This window comes from Aspergillus bombycis (assembly GCF_001792695.1).
Source record: "Aspergillus bombycis strain NRRL26010 chromosome Unknown contig00082, whole genome shotgun sequence".
Taxonomy (NCBI): Eukaryota; Fungi; Ascomycota; class Eurotiomycetes; order Eurotiales; family Aspergillaceae; genus Aspergillus; species Aspergillus bombycis.
The window spans coordinates 80,618-97,936 of NW_019170084.1; the positions used below are offsets into that span (position 1 = coordinate 80,618).

The window sequence follows — 17,319 nt, forward strand, 5'->3', positions numbered from 1 at the left end:
GGACATGGTATAAGTTTTACACGGGTTTTTCTTCGCTCTTTACTTGACTTTCTTTTTAGATGGCATTTCCTTTGTTTTTCCTTTTGTTTAACGCTTCGTTGATTTGATTGCATCTCCTTGGGATAGTTACAATGTGTGATCATAGTGCCCACTGGTCAAGCCATGTCCGCACCAAACTAGAATTAATGGGACCGAGAGCTCGAAATGTGAGGCTCACTGCACTGGCATTGTCCGTGACAAATTGTGGGAAGCTACCAGGGTTATCTTCGCAGGCTAGTCGCTCGTAGAAGCTTAGAAGCTTGTAGGATGGTCGGTCCTCAACATTGCCAGCATCATCGCCAAGTGACCTAACCCAGCTTTGTAGACTCACCGGATTTGCCCCAATGCGGCTCTGAATTGTGGGTAACAGCGTAGCCCAGGCTGTTCTATTCGGGTTGACTAGGTTTATGACCTTTGTAGGAACATCGTGCTTACTCTCGTTACCACACTGGATGATCTCTAGGATGATTTGGGCCAGTGTATTCTGCAGCGGTTAGTAAATGCAGGTCAACGATAGGAGATTGACGACTTACAACAGGTATCCACTCCACCGGCATACCCAACGAGTCAGGTATAAAGCCCATTGATCGTGAAGTAAAGACCAGAGCAGGAAACCACTCATATCGATTCCAGCAGCCACCAAACTTTGTCGTGGGTCCTGCAATCTGCCCAACTCGCAGGATAGTTACCGGAACACCGGAACGCGAGGATGCAGCCAAACAGATATTTTCAGCTACGTATTTTGATTGGCCATATCCTCGTAACGGAGGGTCGACTGTATCCGGCAGAATGTCCTCCGGGACTTTTCCCTTTGATGGCTCCCAGCCGGAGGTAGTAGCAATTGATGATACAAGATACATATGCACTCTTTTTCGACTGGAGATGCTTAGGTCCAGCAGGTTCCGCGTGCCACGTATGTGGTCCTGCTCAAACGAGTAAACGGATAAATTGAAGTCCACTTTCCAGGCGTTGTGTATGATGGCGTCGGTTGTATTCAGGAGCTCGTTGTATTTGCTCTGCGATAATCCTAGACTTTTACCCCCAAGGTCTGCCGTGAGGAATTCTGCTTTGGGAGACAGTAGCGCTTTCACGTTTAGGTGCCTGTCGTGGAATGAAGATCTCTGTCTTTCGAACGCATCGGAAGATCTGTTCAGGCAGTAAACCTTGTTAATCGAAGGTTCCGATAACAGTGCGTTCAAAAGATAGCTCCCAAGTGAGCCAGTAGATCCTGTGAGTATAACATTGGACCGTGAGGACACCTGGACTGATTTGCGCACCTCATTTGGAAGTGAATTGGTGTATTTGTTGATGAGATGTTTCATCGTCGCTTGGACGTCTTCAGCTTCCTCCACTGATCCACCGCTACTGACGTTCCCTTCCATGGCATCTGACAGATATGAGGCCAGGCTCTTGATAGTGGAATATCTGTAAATTATCTGGGGATCAATGCGTATCCCATGACTCCCTTCTGAACCCATCCCGATGCTCCGAGTTATGCTCCGAGCCATTCGAATCACCTGCAGAGAGTCCAACCCAGCAGCAAAGAAGTCTGTGTCATCTGCAAGTTCTTGATGCGAGGAAACAGAAGAGACTATATGCCGTATCAAACTCACCATATCATCTCCCAGCAGGGCATCATTTGAACGGCGCTCCGGACCTAAATTGCCGACACTCCCCAGCGCCGATATATCAGATTGATAGTCTTTGCAGACCAATGGACGTCTCAGTGACCCTTTGGCGTTGAGCTGGAACGGCTTCTCACGGTTCGCAATTACAACTCTATCCTTCTCGATGTATGCATAACTCGGTCCCTGCTTATTCGCGGACTCAACGCTATCCCAGATCTCGTTGATGAAACTGCCGCCCTGGCCCTGGTGATCCAGCTTGCCCCAGTCCGGCTCCACCAGAAGCACGCATTCGGCCATACCCTGACCAGCAATCATAGCCTTGTGCACGAGGTTATGACGTTCGACTACCGCTTCCATCTGAATTGGGTTCACCTTCTCCCCGTTCCCGAGGACAATTATATCGTCTGTTCGGCTTTCAAAATGCCACCACCCATCTTTCGTGGGATGCTTTGAGAAAAGATCCTTTGTCCTCCATTCCTGAAGTTCGGGGAACACATGAAAGACACCATGAAGTAGGCGGCTTTGCGGCAAACGGCGAACGACCATCTCGAATAATCCCTCATCATGTGGTTCCATATGCATATCGGGGTAGCTGGGCCATTCGTAATACTTCCAATCACCGGGGGATGTCTTCGACTTGGTAGGTGGGATGTGTCCCAACTCTGTTGATCCGATGAGAGGGATAAGCTTGCAATATTTACTGATTGCATCACCAGCCTCGGTGGAGAGCGGCCCTCCAGCAAAAAACATATATTCAATCTTTGAAATCGTGTTAAGCCCCCGTGCTGTAGTGCTCATATCTTGCAGGATGGACGGTGGAATAACAGCGGCTCGTGGACAGAGTGTCGATAGTGCATCGAGCACGGAATCGACGTCGGGCTTGGAGGAGTAATGAATGATCTGTTGGCCGTGGAAGATTGCATCTACGACCAGAGTAAATCCGATTAGATGAAAGATCGGATTCATTTGGAACATCGGCTCTCCGCGTTGTAGGCAATTCCACCATCCACACACACAGTCTTCGGGTGTACCAGGCGGTGCGCCCCTGTCCATAAAGGAGAAATATCCATGAGTCAATGGGATGGGCTTCGGGTGTCCTGAGCTTTTATTAAGATTTGTTAATATATACATAAACGAGTGGTTATATGCCTACCAGTTGTTCCGGAGGAGTGCAAGATCACAAAGGTTTCATTTTCAGCGTCATGGTATGTTTTATGGTATGGGTAATGTGAAACACTACTATTCAAGAGCTCGTCAAGGGACGGAAATTGCCAGACTTGTAATTCCGGTATAACGGTTTGCCCTTGTGCTGACTGAGATTGGCCGCCCCATAGAAGACATTTACACCCAACGGCACGGAAGAGATGCGCATTTGCTTCGGCCGAGTTCCGTGTGGATGGGAGGAATGTCTATGTCTGTCACCGTGTTATACCTTTCATGGTTGACGAGTTACTAACCTTATAGTCCGCTTTGGCAAGAGCAATAGCACATATCATGTAGCGGATATCATTTGGCCCCATATAAGCAATCGTCGTTGTGTCGCATTTCTCGGCGACTGTGTTCTTGAACCACCACGCAGCATGGTCTACTGCTTGGGCCAATTGCCTTTTGGATAGGGGTATCCATTGATTTGGGATGTTATTATCTCGTAGGATCTGACCGAAGGTGCCAGTAGGGTCGGCTTCAGCGTTGCTGTCTACCAGGTGAGGAAGTAGGCGATTCCCAACTATGCTGGCCATGTTGATTGTGTTGAGGAAAGTTCAGTTGGCAACGAGTAAGTTGTGAAATATAATACATGTATATATATATATAACCCACTCATCAGTTTGTCATTCCTACCGTACTGGGAGTGTAGCTGGTACCCTGGCATGAAAACCTGATAAGTGGATATTACTTGGTCATAGCCTCGCCATGTTAGGAAAGAGGATCAGCTCTTCCTGGCAGAAGAACCTGGACTCTGCCGGACCAGATCGAGTCCAATGTACTGGGATACATGGTTTCGCCCGAAACCTTCTCGGTTCCTGTTTGGGTAGGTTCAGAAGCATACCTGTCCAAGTCTCGGGTGGAACCAGAACAGGTTGGGCTAACACACGAGCCAATGTGGCTTACGATACTAGACAGTGATTGGTGAGACGAAGGGCCGATGCCCAGGGCTCAGTTGCGACCTTCCTGGTTGGATTTCCGTCGAATGATCGTTTATCGCGTTATTGTTTGCCGTAGATACGTCACAGTCGAGAACAGATTGAGATTAAATTTGCCCACCTAGACAAGCGTGGGAAATTGTGTCCCTGGTTGCGAATGCTCGAATTGGGGATATACAGTTCAGAAACCACCCAATTAAGATCGAGAAAATATCGGAGGTCATTGGGCACCTTCGTAAGCATTTGATGTGACAGGAAGAGCCTTGGTGACGTGCCTCACATTCTACAGCCCTCAGGTTACGGCCAACGAGTGTGGAAAGCCCGCCGCATTTGTGCAGGACATGTTAATGACTGCTTTATAAGAAGTCCCATCCGATTTCCCCAGCCAATGGTGAGGACAAAGCTGCAATATCCCTCGTCACGGCAGCATCGGTTGACGATGACCAGTCTGCTGAAGAGCCTGAGCTGATTGCCTGCACATCCCAGCCTTCTACGAATTGATAACAGTTGGCCTTTCCCATGATGTGTCCACCTATTTCAATTAACTCTGCTCTAAGTGAAACCACGCGTGGGTAAAGTGATGGTTGCTCGGTATGTTGCAAAACGGTTGGTGCCTGTAATGTCACAAGACAGCTGGCAGATCGGCTTTCGTACATAGAGACCACGGAAGAAAAGTCTGTCATAATTCGTGACAGGGCTATGGCATGCTCCCAGCCGCTGGAAAAGCTCTGAAGAATCGCTACGCAGCTTTGGATCTCCTGCTTGGCTGAAAACACTGTGGTCGCTGTATGACCAAAGCAGTAGAGGAGGACGAGGCATGCAGGGACGCATCGGGTCAGCGTTATGTAGTTAAGCGGCAGTTGTCCCAGTTCCAGCAATATATGACTGTAGTGGATATACTTCTGAACAATGTTCAGGAGGTGCTCATGAGAGCCTGGACGTGGTGGCTGATTGAATGGGGTCGGATAATATATCAACATCAGTAGTTGGTAGTAACGTGCGTTAAGCCAGGCCATGGTGTCATGGATCCTAACATTACTCACTTCGGGACGAGAAATGAGGCAGCCGTCACTGTACCAGTTATCCACAGCATAATGTAGCTCGCTCAGAATAGCGGTGCGATCGGAAGGAGTCAAGGAACGGACATCTGCCCGAGGACGCAGAAAGATCGCATCCGTAATTTTGCTCTCGAGACGACGTAGCTGGATCACATGTCGCGTCACCAGCAACATACTCGAAATCTCTGCTCGCTGTGCTGAGGCAAACTCAGTAACCGTCACGGCTGGCAGTGGGACATGAATGTCCGGCACAAACAGCCCGGGAGCCTGGCCGACGGAGGATGCGACCATGCGATCCAGTACGTAAATGCTCCAAAACAGTCGATGCGACGGCTCGTCTGATGGCAACGCTTGATCGGCGTTCGTTGTGCGCTCTAGAGTCAGACCCTGTGCCATGGCTTGCCGGGTCAGGATTCCAACAATCATCCATGGAGAAGGGCCATGGGGATCAAAAAGCGAATACAACACCAGTAATAGAAGTATTTGAACCGAATCCATGCTCTCATTCTCCATGCAATATTGAAGAATGACTGGATACGGGAGTTTAACCTCTTTCCCAGTAAGCGGACTAATCTTTCCTGATCGCTCAAGAGTCGTCCGCCCGATAGCGTGAATGAGGTAGAGCATCTGGACAGTCTCATTAGTTGAGCCTTTCCAGTCGTCTGCCATATGCCTTAGGACGATGACATTGTCATAGAATGCAACCCACCGTTGAGTCAGCATCATTCTGTATCAACACCACATTCGAATTCGCACTCTGCACTTGCATAATCCGCGCTTTATCGACGAAAGGATATGCCCGATGAACATGGTGAAAGTAAGCCTCAAGACATGCCAGTGACCGTGGTGTTTCGCTGTCTGTCCCCTTCCAAAGCATCACCGAAGCCCTTTTCTTCTGTTCTGCATTGTCGTGCTCATTGTCAAGGGACGGGCTTGCCTTCTGGACTTGGTTATTAGGTTGGGTCTGCACCAGGTTTCCTGGGGAGTTTATCCCCCTTTCACCCTCATCACTAACTTTTGACTCTTCCTGCGATATCAGAGGTATGTTCCGCTCCCCAGTCGCTCCAGGTATGTTGTCTTCAATGTACTGCGTGAGCCATTGTATTCGCGCATGGAGGACCTCCGGTGACGACGCAGCGATTCTATCTGACGTGAAATACGAGCATTTCCGTCCAGCATCCGTACACGATCTGCAGGACGGTAAGGTTTTGCTACATTTCTTCTTGTACTGGCGGCAGCGGTTGCAGGCTGGAGGCGGATACGCAGACGGCCACCGCTGCTCCGGCTGCCTCTCCACTCCATCACGGTCGGGACTGGGTTGACTGAGTCGATAGCGCTGGGTATGGTATTTCATTTTTTGGGGGATAATCTGCAATTCTCAGTTATTAAGTACTGCAGATAGCGAATGCAGTCGCTGGGATCGGCTCCATATCCGTGATCGTTCGCATCATTCAATGACCTGCGGGGGTCAGGATTGCAACATTTGCGCAGAGAACCACGTCAACCGGGCTAAAAGTGGGTGGAGTTGCCGACGGAACTGAAATGAATGAATGAATGAATGGATGTGCTTTCTGGAGTCCAGACCCTCACTTATCCGTATACGGTTAGTCGACTCTTCAGTTATACGAAGACCGCATACCAGTAGATTGGAAGAGGTTAAGAATCAGGCACCATGCACATTTTGACCCCGCACCAAGGGGAATGACCCCAGTCTCGCAACAAAACCTCTCAGCCGCATCGAATATCCTCCACAACCCTGTCTCCAGGAAACGTTGACGTAGGATCCCCTAACAGGATGCGTCTCAAAACGTGGGGAAAGGATTTGAAGTCCCGTCTCAGACCCAAAGCGCCGTCTGTGCCTTCACCATCTCCCGCAATCGCAATCCGTCAGCATAGCGGAAACCAGGCCCAGGATCATCCCCACCCTCAAGATTTATGGCAATCTGCGTATGATCAGCTAGACCGGAAGGAACAGCTGACTTTGTCAACATGCGAATTGATTCCCAGCGAAATAAGAAGCAATCTGAACGGACGTTCCCCAACGGAGGCTATAATCGAGGGTGTCATCCACAGAACTAAACAGCAATATGAAGAATACCAAAATGGGAGCTTAAAGATCCGGAGGTCGACGGGGGAAGATATTGATCTTCGACAACTCTCACGCAACATAATTGACGCGGCATTATCCTTCAAGGACGTTGTTAGCGCCGTGGTAGCCTATGATCCGACTCAATATGCAGCAAGCGCTTGGGCCGTTGTCTCGCTTGGTTTGACTGTAAGCTGTCGTGAACTCTGGAGTATTAGCCAGCAAACCTAATCAGAGGAGAATCCAAACCCATAGATGACTAAAAACCGCTTTGACCTGCGCGATACCTTGTTTGATTCTACAGAATATTTGGCAAATGTTCTTGCCCGGTGTGCCTATATCGAGAAAGGCATATACCACAACGACGCATGGAAGAATGCCGAAGTAGCACGCGCTATCATTGGGGTTTATAAGGCCATTCTCCATTATGCAGCAGAGGTGTTAAGTGCTCAACAGCCCAGTATGGGAAGGTGGATACAGGACACAGTCACCGGAATCACCAAGCAACGCCTCGCCGACCTCCAATCCTCGGTCAAAGAAGAAGAGCATTATCTGCACCAATGGGTTCAGATGGATCAGCACTTGCGCCATAATGAACAAGCGGAGCTTCTTATCAGCCAATGTGATAAAATGATAGAGTCTGTTCAAACGCTCATCCAGCGTTTCAGCCTACCAATTGCAGAAGGAGCGTTTTATGACTCCTACGATAGTCAACATGAAGACAAATGTCTTCCAGAGACCCGAACTGAGATTCGTCGCCAGATTACAGAATGGGTCGCTCGCCCGACGGCAAATGTATATTTTGGTTGAATGGTATGGCAGGGACGGGGAAGTCCACCATTGCCCGTACGGTTGCGCAGTCATTTAAAGAGAAGGGGCTACTAGGCGCAAGTTTCTTCTTTAAGAAGGGTGAAGCAGAACGTGGCAATGCGAAAAGACTAATATCAACGGTTGCAAAGCAATTGATCACCAGCACCCGTCAGCTAGCTCCAGGTATCATGGCAGCGATTCAGAGCGATCCACATATTTCCTCAAAAGCGCTTCCCGAACAGTTTGACAAGCTTCTCCTCCAGCCACTAGTGAATCTGAGGTTAGACGAGCCTACATCTACAGTTGTTATGATTGACGCGTTAGATGAGTGCGAAGAAGAGGACATAAAGCTCCTTCTAGATCTCTTACCACAGGTACACCAATCTGAATCTCTACGTGTACGGATCTTCTTGACAAGCAGACCCGAGCTTCCCATCCGGCTTGGCTTTCAGCAAGTTTTGGAACATCAGGACTTGGTGCTTCATGAGCTTCCCACTACAGTGATTGAACGTGACATACGGCTATTTCTCCAAGATCGACTAAGAAAAATACAGATGGAGCATTCGTTGTCCCCTGGCTGGCCAGGCGAGGATATCATGGAGATTCTAGTATCTAGATCAGTTCCGCTCTTTAGCTTCGCAGCTACCATGTGTCGCTTTATTGGGGAGAAATACCAGGTACCAGAAGACCGCCTTGATGCAGTTCTCAATGATTCGGCATCTACATCTGGCTCGCAGATGGAAAGAATATATCTGCCGATCCTGAACAAACTGCACACGGAGATGCAGGCGACCAACTTTACACAAGAGATACAAGAAGTATTGGGCGTGATCATTCTTCTTGCAGCCCCCCTGTCCGTTAAGGCTCTCGCAGGGCTTGTTAATACCCCCGAAAGGAGAATTCGCTCTCGGTTAGCCGCGTTTCACTCCGTACTTAGAGTGCCGAGCAGCTGTGGAACCCCAGTCCGCACCCTGCATTTATCCTTCCAGGAATTTCTTCTTAACACAACTAGTATTTTCCATGTCAACGAGAAGGAATCACACCAGAAGATAGCATTGTATTGCCTTTCCACTATGAACTCTAGTCTCAAACACAACATCTGCGGTCTACCAAGTTATGGAACTCAGAGAGCAAAGATTGACTGTCAAATTATTAACAAGTGTCTCCCAGCAGAGTTGCAATATTCCTGCCGCTACTGGGCATACCATATCAAGCAGGGCAAAGACCAGGTACATCACACGGCAGTGTTTGCATTTCTAAAACGACACTTTCTTCACTGGTTGGAGGCCATGAGTTTGATGGGGTTAATATCGGAGGTGGTCAATATAATAAACACACTACGGCTAGCAGCACAGGTAGGTCTATATAACGTGTTATGGGGGAATAGCTAATTGAAGAATATAGACCGACCGACATTCTGAGCTTTCGTTATTCTTGCAGGATGCGAAGCTGTTTGTATTAAAAGTTATTTATATCTGCAACGACTTTCCACTCCAGTTATATTGCTCAGGGCTTGCGTTCTGGCCAACATGTAGTATTATCAAAAAGGTATTTGAAGAGAGCCAAAGATGGGTGTATATTCTGCCACAAGTTGAGGGTTCAAGCAGCGCAGAGCTACAGGCCCTGAAGGGCCATTCTGACAGAATTCACTCAGAGGCCTTCCCATTGAACGACCAGATGATCAGCTCCGGATCCAAAGATAATATCGTCAAACCCTCGGACCATTCTAATTGCATTGTGTCGGTGACATTTTCGCCAGATGGCAGGATGGTCGCGTCCGGCTCTAAGGATAATACTATCAAGCTCTGGGATCCCAAAACTGGTCAGCAGCTGCACATCCTGGACGGCCATTCTGACTCAGTTGTGTCAGTAGTATTTTCACATGACAGTCAGATAGTCGCCTCGGGCTCATATGATCGGACCGTTAAGCTCTGGGATATCAAGAGCTGCCAACAGCTGCGCACTCTCGATGGTCATTCCGACTCTGTTGTGTCCGTGGCTTTCTCACCAGATAGCCAGATGATTGCCTCCGGCTCCGATGATAGTACTATCCAGCTCTGGGACACCAAGACCGGTCAGAAACTACGTACATTAGAGGGCCACTCCGACTGGGTTCAATCAGTGGCCTTCTCGCCAGATGGTCAGATAGTGGCCTCTGGTTCCTATGATAATACCATTAAGCTCTGGGACACCAAGACCGGTCAGCAGCTGCGCACACTGGAGGGTCATTCTAACCTAGTTGCCTCAGTGGTTTTCTCGCCGAATGGCTACACGATCGCCTCCGGCTCCTACGATAACACAATCAAACTCTGGGAGACTAGAACAGGCCAGCAGCTCCACACCCTGGAGGGCCATTCCGGGTTAGTCCGATCGGTCGCCTTCTTGCCAGATAGTCGTATAGTTGCCTCTGGCTCCTATGATAGCACCATTAAACTCTGGGACACTAAAACCGGTCAGCAACTGCGGACCCTAGAGGGCCATTCTGGTCCAGTTCGGGCAGTAGCGCTTTCACCGGATAGCCAAATAATTGCCTCCGGCTCATATGACAATACTATCAAGCTTTGGGAAACCGAAACCGGTCGGCAGCTGCGCACGCTGGAGGGTGATTCACGCCCAGTTGTCTTGACACCGGATATTCAGCTAGCCGAACCAAGTTCCCTGCTATCTGTGGAGGATGGCTGGGTGACTTTTGCAGCTGAAAAGGTATTGTGGCTCACTTTCGACCATCAGCAATTTTCCTCTTCCGTCGCCAAAGAAAATACACTTGCCCTTGCGTATCCCGATGGACGAGTGTGCTCCATGGAGTTCCGTGCACCTGCCGTGTAGCCCTTTGTCCCTCATCTCGTTCTGCTATCTTTCAAACTGTAGGTACTGACATACACCAATACTGGCCATCTGTGGACCTTTGCAAGTTATCGAGACTAAAATGCCCGGTGAACAGAAGCTAGATGGCTCAAGGACTGCTGTGTGACGCGTTTGTAGGGCTATCACGACGAAGGGTCTATCGGAAGAGAGAAGGAAAGATGTTTTCCTCGGCACAAAGAGAATCAGACATATTTGAGATCAGTTGCGGCGAACGTTGTTGGCGCTCAAGGTGTGGAACGCTGAGGCAATCAATGAATCGGTTAATCGAAATTTTATTCACCTGATCAGCCATTGCTTTCCTCCTTTACTCCCGTAGCAGTCGGCTCCCAGCCATGGTTCAGCCTTGCGTCGCGGCACTAGCCCAGGAGGCTGGTTTGTAGACAAACATAGCAATGTAGTATCTTGCCTGCGGCAACTAAATTGTAGTTTGCTATCTTTCCTTGTAGTGCCCTGATTCACGCGATGCGACCGACTAAGACCATTCTCAGACTGGCATACAGCTGGCACTGCAGGAGGATGTGTCTCAAGATCTAGGATCCTTTGTAGTAGTGACACCAACCTGATTTAGCTACTCAATCTTATCTTATGCTCTGCCAGATCAGGTGCTTGGCAGCGGCTGCCTAGTGGACCGGGCCGTCCCGTTGCCACAGATGTGGGTCGGTTCCAACCTCATTCGCGGAAGGCCGAGCCTTAGGACTATGAGACTATCGCGATCAGTGAGCGAGCCATCATTGAGGACTATGGGCTTAACTCCTTGGCTCTAGACAAGTCGCGGGAGATCCTGGATCCCAATTTCATTCGAACGGTAAGCGGCGAGAATGTGCGTATTGCGGTACCAATATACCTTGCAGGTCGCAAAGCTCTGGAAAACGTCAAAACAGAGCGGTACACGCCTGTGGCTGTGGCTGCGCTGGCTAGGGGGGTGGGGTTCGACTATGTAACTGTGTTTCATAATACTAGTCCTGTTAGCAAATATGAGTAACGTAGTATATGAGTAACGTAGTAGCTCAGTATGCCACCGCAATGCGTTCCTATTTCCAAATGTCAACGTCTAGATTGCCGCATTTGAATCCGGGTTCAGTAGGCTGAAGTTGAGACTATGGGTTAGTTCTGACGGTGGGTTGCGAAAACCTGTGAAGTTCCCAGACAATCAGGGTTTGTTGAGCAGACCTGCAGGAGGAGTGGACAGTACTGCCAGAACGCGCTTCAACCATGACGAAGAAGCCCCTGTGCTTGGAAGTCGATATAGGCAAAACTAAAATGTATACATCCTGAACCAACATGTGCATCCAGGAAGGACGAGACAGGAATCCTGTTGCCGATGCATTGGGAGACGGTGAAAATACCAATACGAACCACCTCTGTATAGTGTCAGTATAGGAAATGAAAGGGAAGGAGCAGAGCGACGGACCACAGGGTAGCAGTTGCCGTACGTGCGCCGTGGACAACTATATTCCGCGAATCACAGCAATGGAAACATGTATCAGCAGAAGCCCTAACTGTAGATATAGAATATAATGAGGTTCGATGTAATAGCCTTAGGTATACAGGCATAGAAATGGCGGGGGACTCATGGTTTAGTATTTGGTACCGAATGCACTGCCACTGGTGATGCTATTATGACACTTTTGCCACCGGCATAGATTCTCCCAAGTCCGCTTCAGCTGCGAATTCTTCCCTTTTACCAAGACTCACAATACGAACTATTCTCACTGAAGCTACATCAAACAGCTACAACTTGGTATCTATCAGACACCTTCCAAGAATACTTTGACAACCGAACCTTGTCCTCCAAACACTCAGAACAATGAACGCTATGACAGCCTCTACTACTACGATTATACTCTACCTGGCAGTCCTCTTCCAGGGCTGTCAGGCCCTTCCGATATACACAACCACATCTACCTCATCTTCTACCATTCTCGCGGCCGCCCTTAGTATAGGGCTGGTATTTATAGTTTGTCTTGCCATCTGGGGAGGACTTCTCCTCCGTCGTCATATTCGACGGCGGAGATTTGAGCGCCAACGGGCGCAATGGCGCCACAAGATGGCCATTGATATACGAGCCCAGATGGCTGCAGAAGAAGCAAGCATAGCCAAAATCCCGAGGTTCGCAGTTGGCCAGACTGTGACACAGCCAGAAAGCTGGTAAGATGACCTACGATTACGGGAGGAAGAACAAGCCTACTAATAGAGGTTTATAGTGTCGTCAGAGACAGCCCGCCTCCTGCGAGTCCGGCAACCAGCCTACACACCATCCCAGAAGAGGATGGCTTCTAGGCTACGTTTGCCCGAGTTTTTGTTTTGTGTTGGGGAGAGGGTGGAGGACCCAGTCGGGCATTGCACGGTGGGCAGGTTGGGGTCCCCTTCTGTGGGACAGTGCAATGCCCGGCTGAGGGGATAGAAGAGAGGGATGGATGGAGATAACTTCTGGACTTGTCTTTTTCTAACTTTTTCTTTGCAATGTTGTTGCTTTCTGTTCTTTCTTGTTCATAACCTTTTTTGTTTGTTTCGCTTGTTGTTTTCTTCTTTTCTTTTCTTTTTCTTTTTCTTTTTTTTGTTCACGACTTGATAGATAGATAGATAGACAGACAGACAGATAGATAGATACCCAAGGCTCCGCAAAGCGGAGCATTTATAACTATTAGATAATAGACTTTGTTTCAGATATTCTTTTCTTCGCATTGCTTATATCTAAGAGTTGAACTCTTCCGTCAATGTCAAATGCATGGAAGTGACTCCGCCGCACTGTGCTTAGATTACATATAGGCAGAACTAGTAGGGATCTTGGTCGTTTACACGAGCAAATTGAACTATGTTACCGAGATATTGATAGAGGATAGCAAGGCCATTAACCCCATGTTGAAGATAGCAACGGTCACTGGGGGTGGTGGTTCACAACTCTTCATATCCATCGAAATTTGGCTCAGAGTTGGTTTTGCGTCGGGTTCGTGTTCAATATCTAGGAGCCCCCCTAACCCGCGCCGATTTTAGTATATCTGGCCCAGTAGGCCCGGTGCTAAAGTGCAGACAGAATAATTCAGTCAGATTTGTTAGATTTAGATTAGAGTGGCACTAGAAACCAGTCCTTGGGGAGGCTAATCTCAGGCGTCACGAGAAAGTGGCCCAAGCAAGGCTAGGACCCCGCGATAGAATAACTGTTCTAGAAACTAGCCCAAGTTAATATAGACTCGCAAGCAAGGAGTATACGATAGTTACTCACGATATAGGAGGACATGCTACTATAGCCATTTTGACCTGGACGTAGCCACGCTTCTTCGGCGGCCATTTGGGGTCGGATGTCTGTCCATCGCTACTGTAAGGAAATCGGCCAGATCGGACCGATATAAAAATGTACGAAAAATAGTATCCTACCAGAATTGACCGGCGCAGTGCGAAAACTGGTTGATCATAGTTAAGTACTAATTGATTGAGCCATTTTGTAAGACTGCTCCCCCTTTTCTCTTTCCTTTCCTGACACAACCCCTCGGTTCAGACCACAGGGACCACCCGCTGCTAGATATATTCCTTTCTGAATTTCATAGTATCCTTCTTCGATTTATCGGTTAGATCAACTAGTTTAGTAATCAAGCGGTCTGCCATTAGATATGCCGTATCCCCTTGTTCCGTAGTATTCGTATCCTGCAATGTTTTGACCGCGGTGATAATTAATCCCGATAATTTCCCCTTGAGCTCCTCGCTTCATTTCTCACTTATAATCGATATAAATCTCTCCCGTCGCTCATATCTTTCCGCTGCGTAAATTTGTTTGGATGTCCATTGTTTTATTTCGCGATAAGTCAACCAGTACCTTACTTGATGATTTTCTATATAAGTGCTGATAGCTCCTCGGATAGCTTTGAATACGATCTCTTCCAGCCTCTCCTGGAACATTGTACCCAACACCGGAAATAGATATACTTTATTATGTTGTGTACTTCCTTTCCTTGTTGATCCCCGTACCTTCGCTCCGGTTACTGACGAATCGGTATACTGCTATCTGGCCGAACCGTGTCGGTCGAAGTAGACTATGACTATTCTTCGATGATGAGGTTTTATCATGTCTTCTTTCAATCATCCCACAGGAATTCCTTTCGCCGGACCCCGAAACCTTGTAGCACCCTTGATGTACCAGTCCGCCTGAAAGGCCGGCATTGAGGACCGTAGGGCTTAATGTGGTCGTAACGACTTTAGTTGGTAGGGCCTGGTAGCCCTGAAGGAGGGCCGCAGAGGGCGATGTAGCCTTAACCACACTCATAGGCAGGACCAATCAGTTCTGCTTCTGAGCTATTAGGTACAGTATAATACTATAACCGATCATTTTATTCCTTCTTTTGAGTATGTAGCGGAAGGTGTTGGTTTATGAAGTGTTTGGTGGCCATTTGTGCTCGGATGTCCTTGGACAAAAGAAACGAAACGACAAGACATGAACAACTAGAAAGAATAAGAAAAGAAAACAAAGACAAAAAGGAACTAGAAGTGGGCCAAAAAAGTTAAAAAGCAAACAACTGTACTAGGTATTCCCCCCATCTCTCTCCCCTACCCTCCGCCCTCCTCCTCACCTGAGAGTCAATGCCCATCTGGTGCCGCCATTGCTCCCGAGCCTGCTTAAATCTCCATCTTCTTATATTTCGACGGAGGATTAGCCCCTGCTAAATAACGACAAGGACTATCAAAATAAGCCCTATACCGAGAGCAGCCCCGAATACAGTAGACAATGATATGGGCTTGGCCATATCTAGTGGAAGGGTGTGACAGTCCTCGTATAGGATTGCCAGGAAGAGGATGATAATAGTTGTAGCAGTGTTCGTCATTTTGAATGTTCAGAGAAATATCATTATTGGCCAAAGCGTTTACTGGCTATCTGAGCGCGGATATCGAGCACCATTTGGTGACGCCATTGCGCCCGTTGGTGCTGGAATCTCCGCCGTTGAATATGACGACAGAGGAGAAGTCCTCCCTAGATAGCGAGAGAAACTGAAAGTACCAGCCCTATACCAAGGGCGGCCGCGAGAATATCAGAAGGAGAGGTAGACATGTAACCATGTCTGGGAAGGGCCTGGCAGCCCTCTTCCGGGGCTGCCAGGATAAGAATGATGGTTGTCATAGTATAAGAGGTCATAGTATGGCGTATCTCAACACTTTGGAGAAAAGAATTTGATTGGTTTAAATCTCTTTGGAAGATCTCAGGTGAAGAACAAGCTGTAGACACTTTTTTCAGCAGAATTCGAGAGAAAGTTGTTTGTAGTGTGATTGTTGATCAACAGAAGAATTCGAAGCTGAAGTGGACTTGGGAGAACCCCTTTCAAGCCGGGTATCGGTAGAAGTGGTTTCTGATAGTAGTATTGTACCCTGGCCCGCTGAAACCAATATAATGATAGAGGACAAGTCCTTCCCAAACGATAAGTACGATCCCAAGACCGGCCCCGAGGACCACGGGTAGTGATGTAGTCTTGGCTATCCGATGGCGTCATTGCGCCCATGCTCGGTCGAATTTCCATTGTCTGATTATATGACGGAGAACAATGCCTCCCCAGGAGAGGAATGGTAACAGAGGAAGTAGCCCGATTCCTAGGCCAGCTCCAAGAACGGTAGAGTGCGATATGGTCTTTGTCATATCGATAGGTAGGGCCTGGCAGCTCTGTAGGACTGCTAGGAACACAACAATAGTGGTTGTAAGGTAGGTGACCATTGTTGCCGTTCTTGCGAGTGTTTAGATTCTTTTGTAAAAGTGCTTTCTGGCAATCTCTGGTTGGGATGAAGCACTTTTTCAATAGGGTGCGACCGCAGAGGTTTAAGATAGAATCTAACTCCGATAGAGAATCGCCAGAGACCCGGAGACTCAGGCTGGTACTCTTACCGGGTGTAATAGAAAAAATAGAGATCAATATTAAAGATATCTGCGAAAAACATATAAATCAGCGAGATGAAAAACAGCACCACCACGAGATATTCAGAGACGCGAGGTAAACAAGATTGTGAAGAGACTTGTGAAGACCGCCGCATAGTATAACACAGATACATACCGAAGTCAATATCTCCGAAACCAAGGAATTTTAAAAATTTATAACCACAAGACGAACCATCTCACAGATAAGTACGCAGGTGATGGGATACTGCGAGGAAGGAAGATAGCTTGTACTAATGACAAAGAGACCAGACGACAATGCAGCTACTTCGCAGGGAAGGTGCGACGGCCGTATAAGACGATAGACAGAGAAGAAAGGGCTTTGTGAGAGAGATGGAGAGCTTCATGACTGAGAGAGAGAAGAATAGATATATAGAATCCAAGTTATTCCTTAGACAACCAACCCCGCGCAGACTTCACTACATACAATAACCACAAGTGAACAATAAGCACCCGGTTGAATTCACGAGAAGACACTACAGATTGATACTATACTACCGCGAAAGGAAACAGCCCTCCCAAGGAAGATGCCACATATGCGGAAAGCCAGGACACTGAATCGATTACAACCGAGTAGTTACCTAAATCTATTTATAGGTTTCCTAATATATCTCGTACGGTAGTGGTCGAGCGTAGCCATCCTACGGTGTTGTATGGCTTGCGGTCCTTACATCGGTTCTAGGGCCTGCGAGAGGTATCCCGCAGGTAATGTTGCTGTTGTGGCAACATGGCCTTTGGCTATCCATTCCCTCGATTCGATATTTTACAATTTACCCGCGAGATA

General features: G+C 48.1%; 3 protein-coding genes across 3 annotated transcripts; 1 reads left to right on the forward strand and 2 right to left on the reverse strand.

Moving 5' to 3' along the window:
* Nucleotides 1–139: 139 nt before the first annotated feature.
* Nucleotides 140–3,406, reverse strand: ABOM_009011 (epimerase/dehydratase family protein; the record flags this gene model as incomplete). The annotated part of the gene is made up of 4 exons (XM_022536139.1): nucleotides 140–523; nucleotides 573–2,764; nucleotides 2,821–3,076; nucleotides 3,125–3,406. 4 exons carry the CDS (start codon nucleotides 3,404–3,406, stop codon nucleotides 140–142), a joined length of 3,114 nt encoding a protein of 1,037 aa, XP_022386503.1.
* Nucleotides 3,407–4,164: 758 nt separating this feature from the next.
* On the reverse strand, nucleotides 4,165–6,220 carry ABOM_009012 (Zn(II)2Cys6 transcription factor; the record flags this gene model as incomplete). The annotated part of the gene is made up of 2 exons (XM_022536140.1): nucleotides 4,165–5,493; nucleotides 5,576–6,220. 2 exons carry the CDS (start codon nucleotides 6,218–6,220, stop codon nucleotides 4,165–4,167), a joined length of 1,974 nt encoding a protein of 657 aa, XP_022386502.1.
* A 441-nt stretch (nucleotides 6,221–6,661) lies between these two features.
* ABOM_009013 (NACHT and WD40 domain protein) lies at nucleotides 6,662–10,588 on the forward strand (the record flags this gene model as incomplete). The annotated part of the gene is made up of 4 exons (XM_022536141.1): nucleotides 6,662–7,141; nucleotides 7,208–7,747; nucleotides 7,813–9,117; nucleotides 9,167–10,588. 4 exons carry the CDS (start codon nucleotides 6,662–6,664, stop codon nucleotides 10,586–10,588), a joined length of 3,747 nt encoding a protein of 1,248 aa, XP_022386501.1.
* Between the last annotated feature and the right edge of the window lie 6,731 nt (nucleotides 10,589–17,319).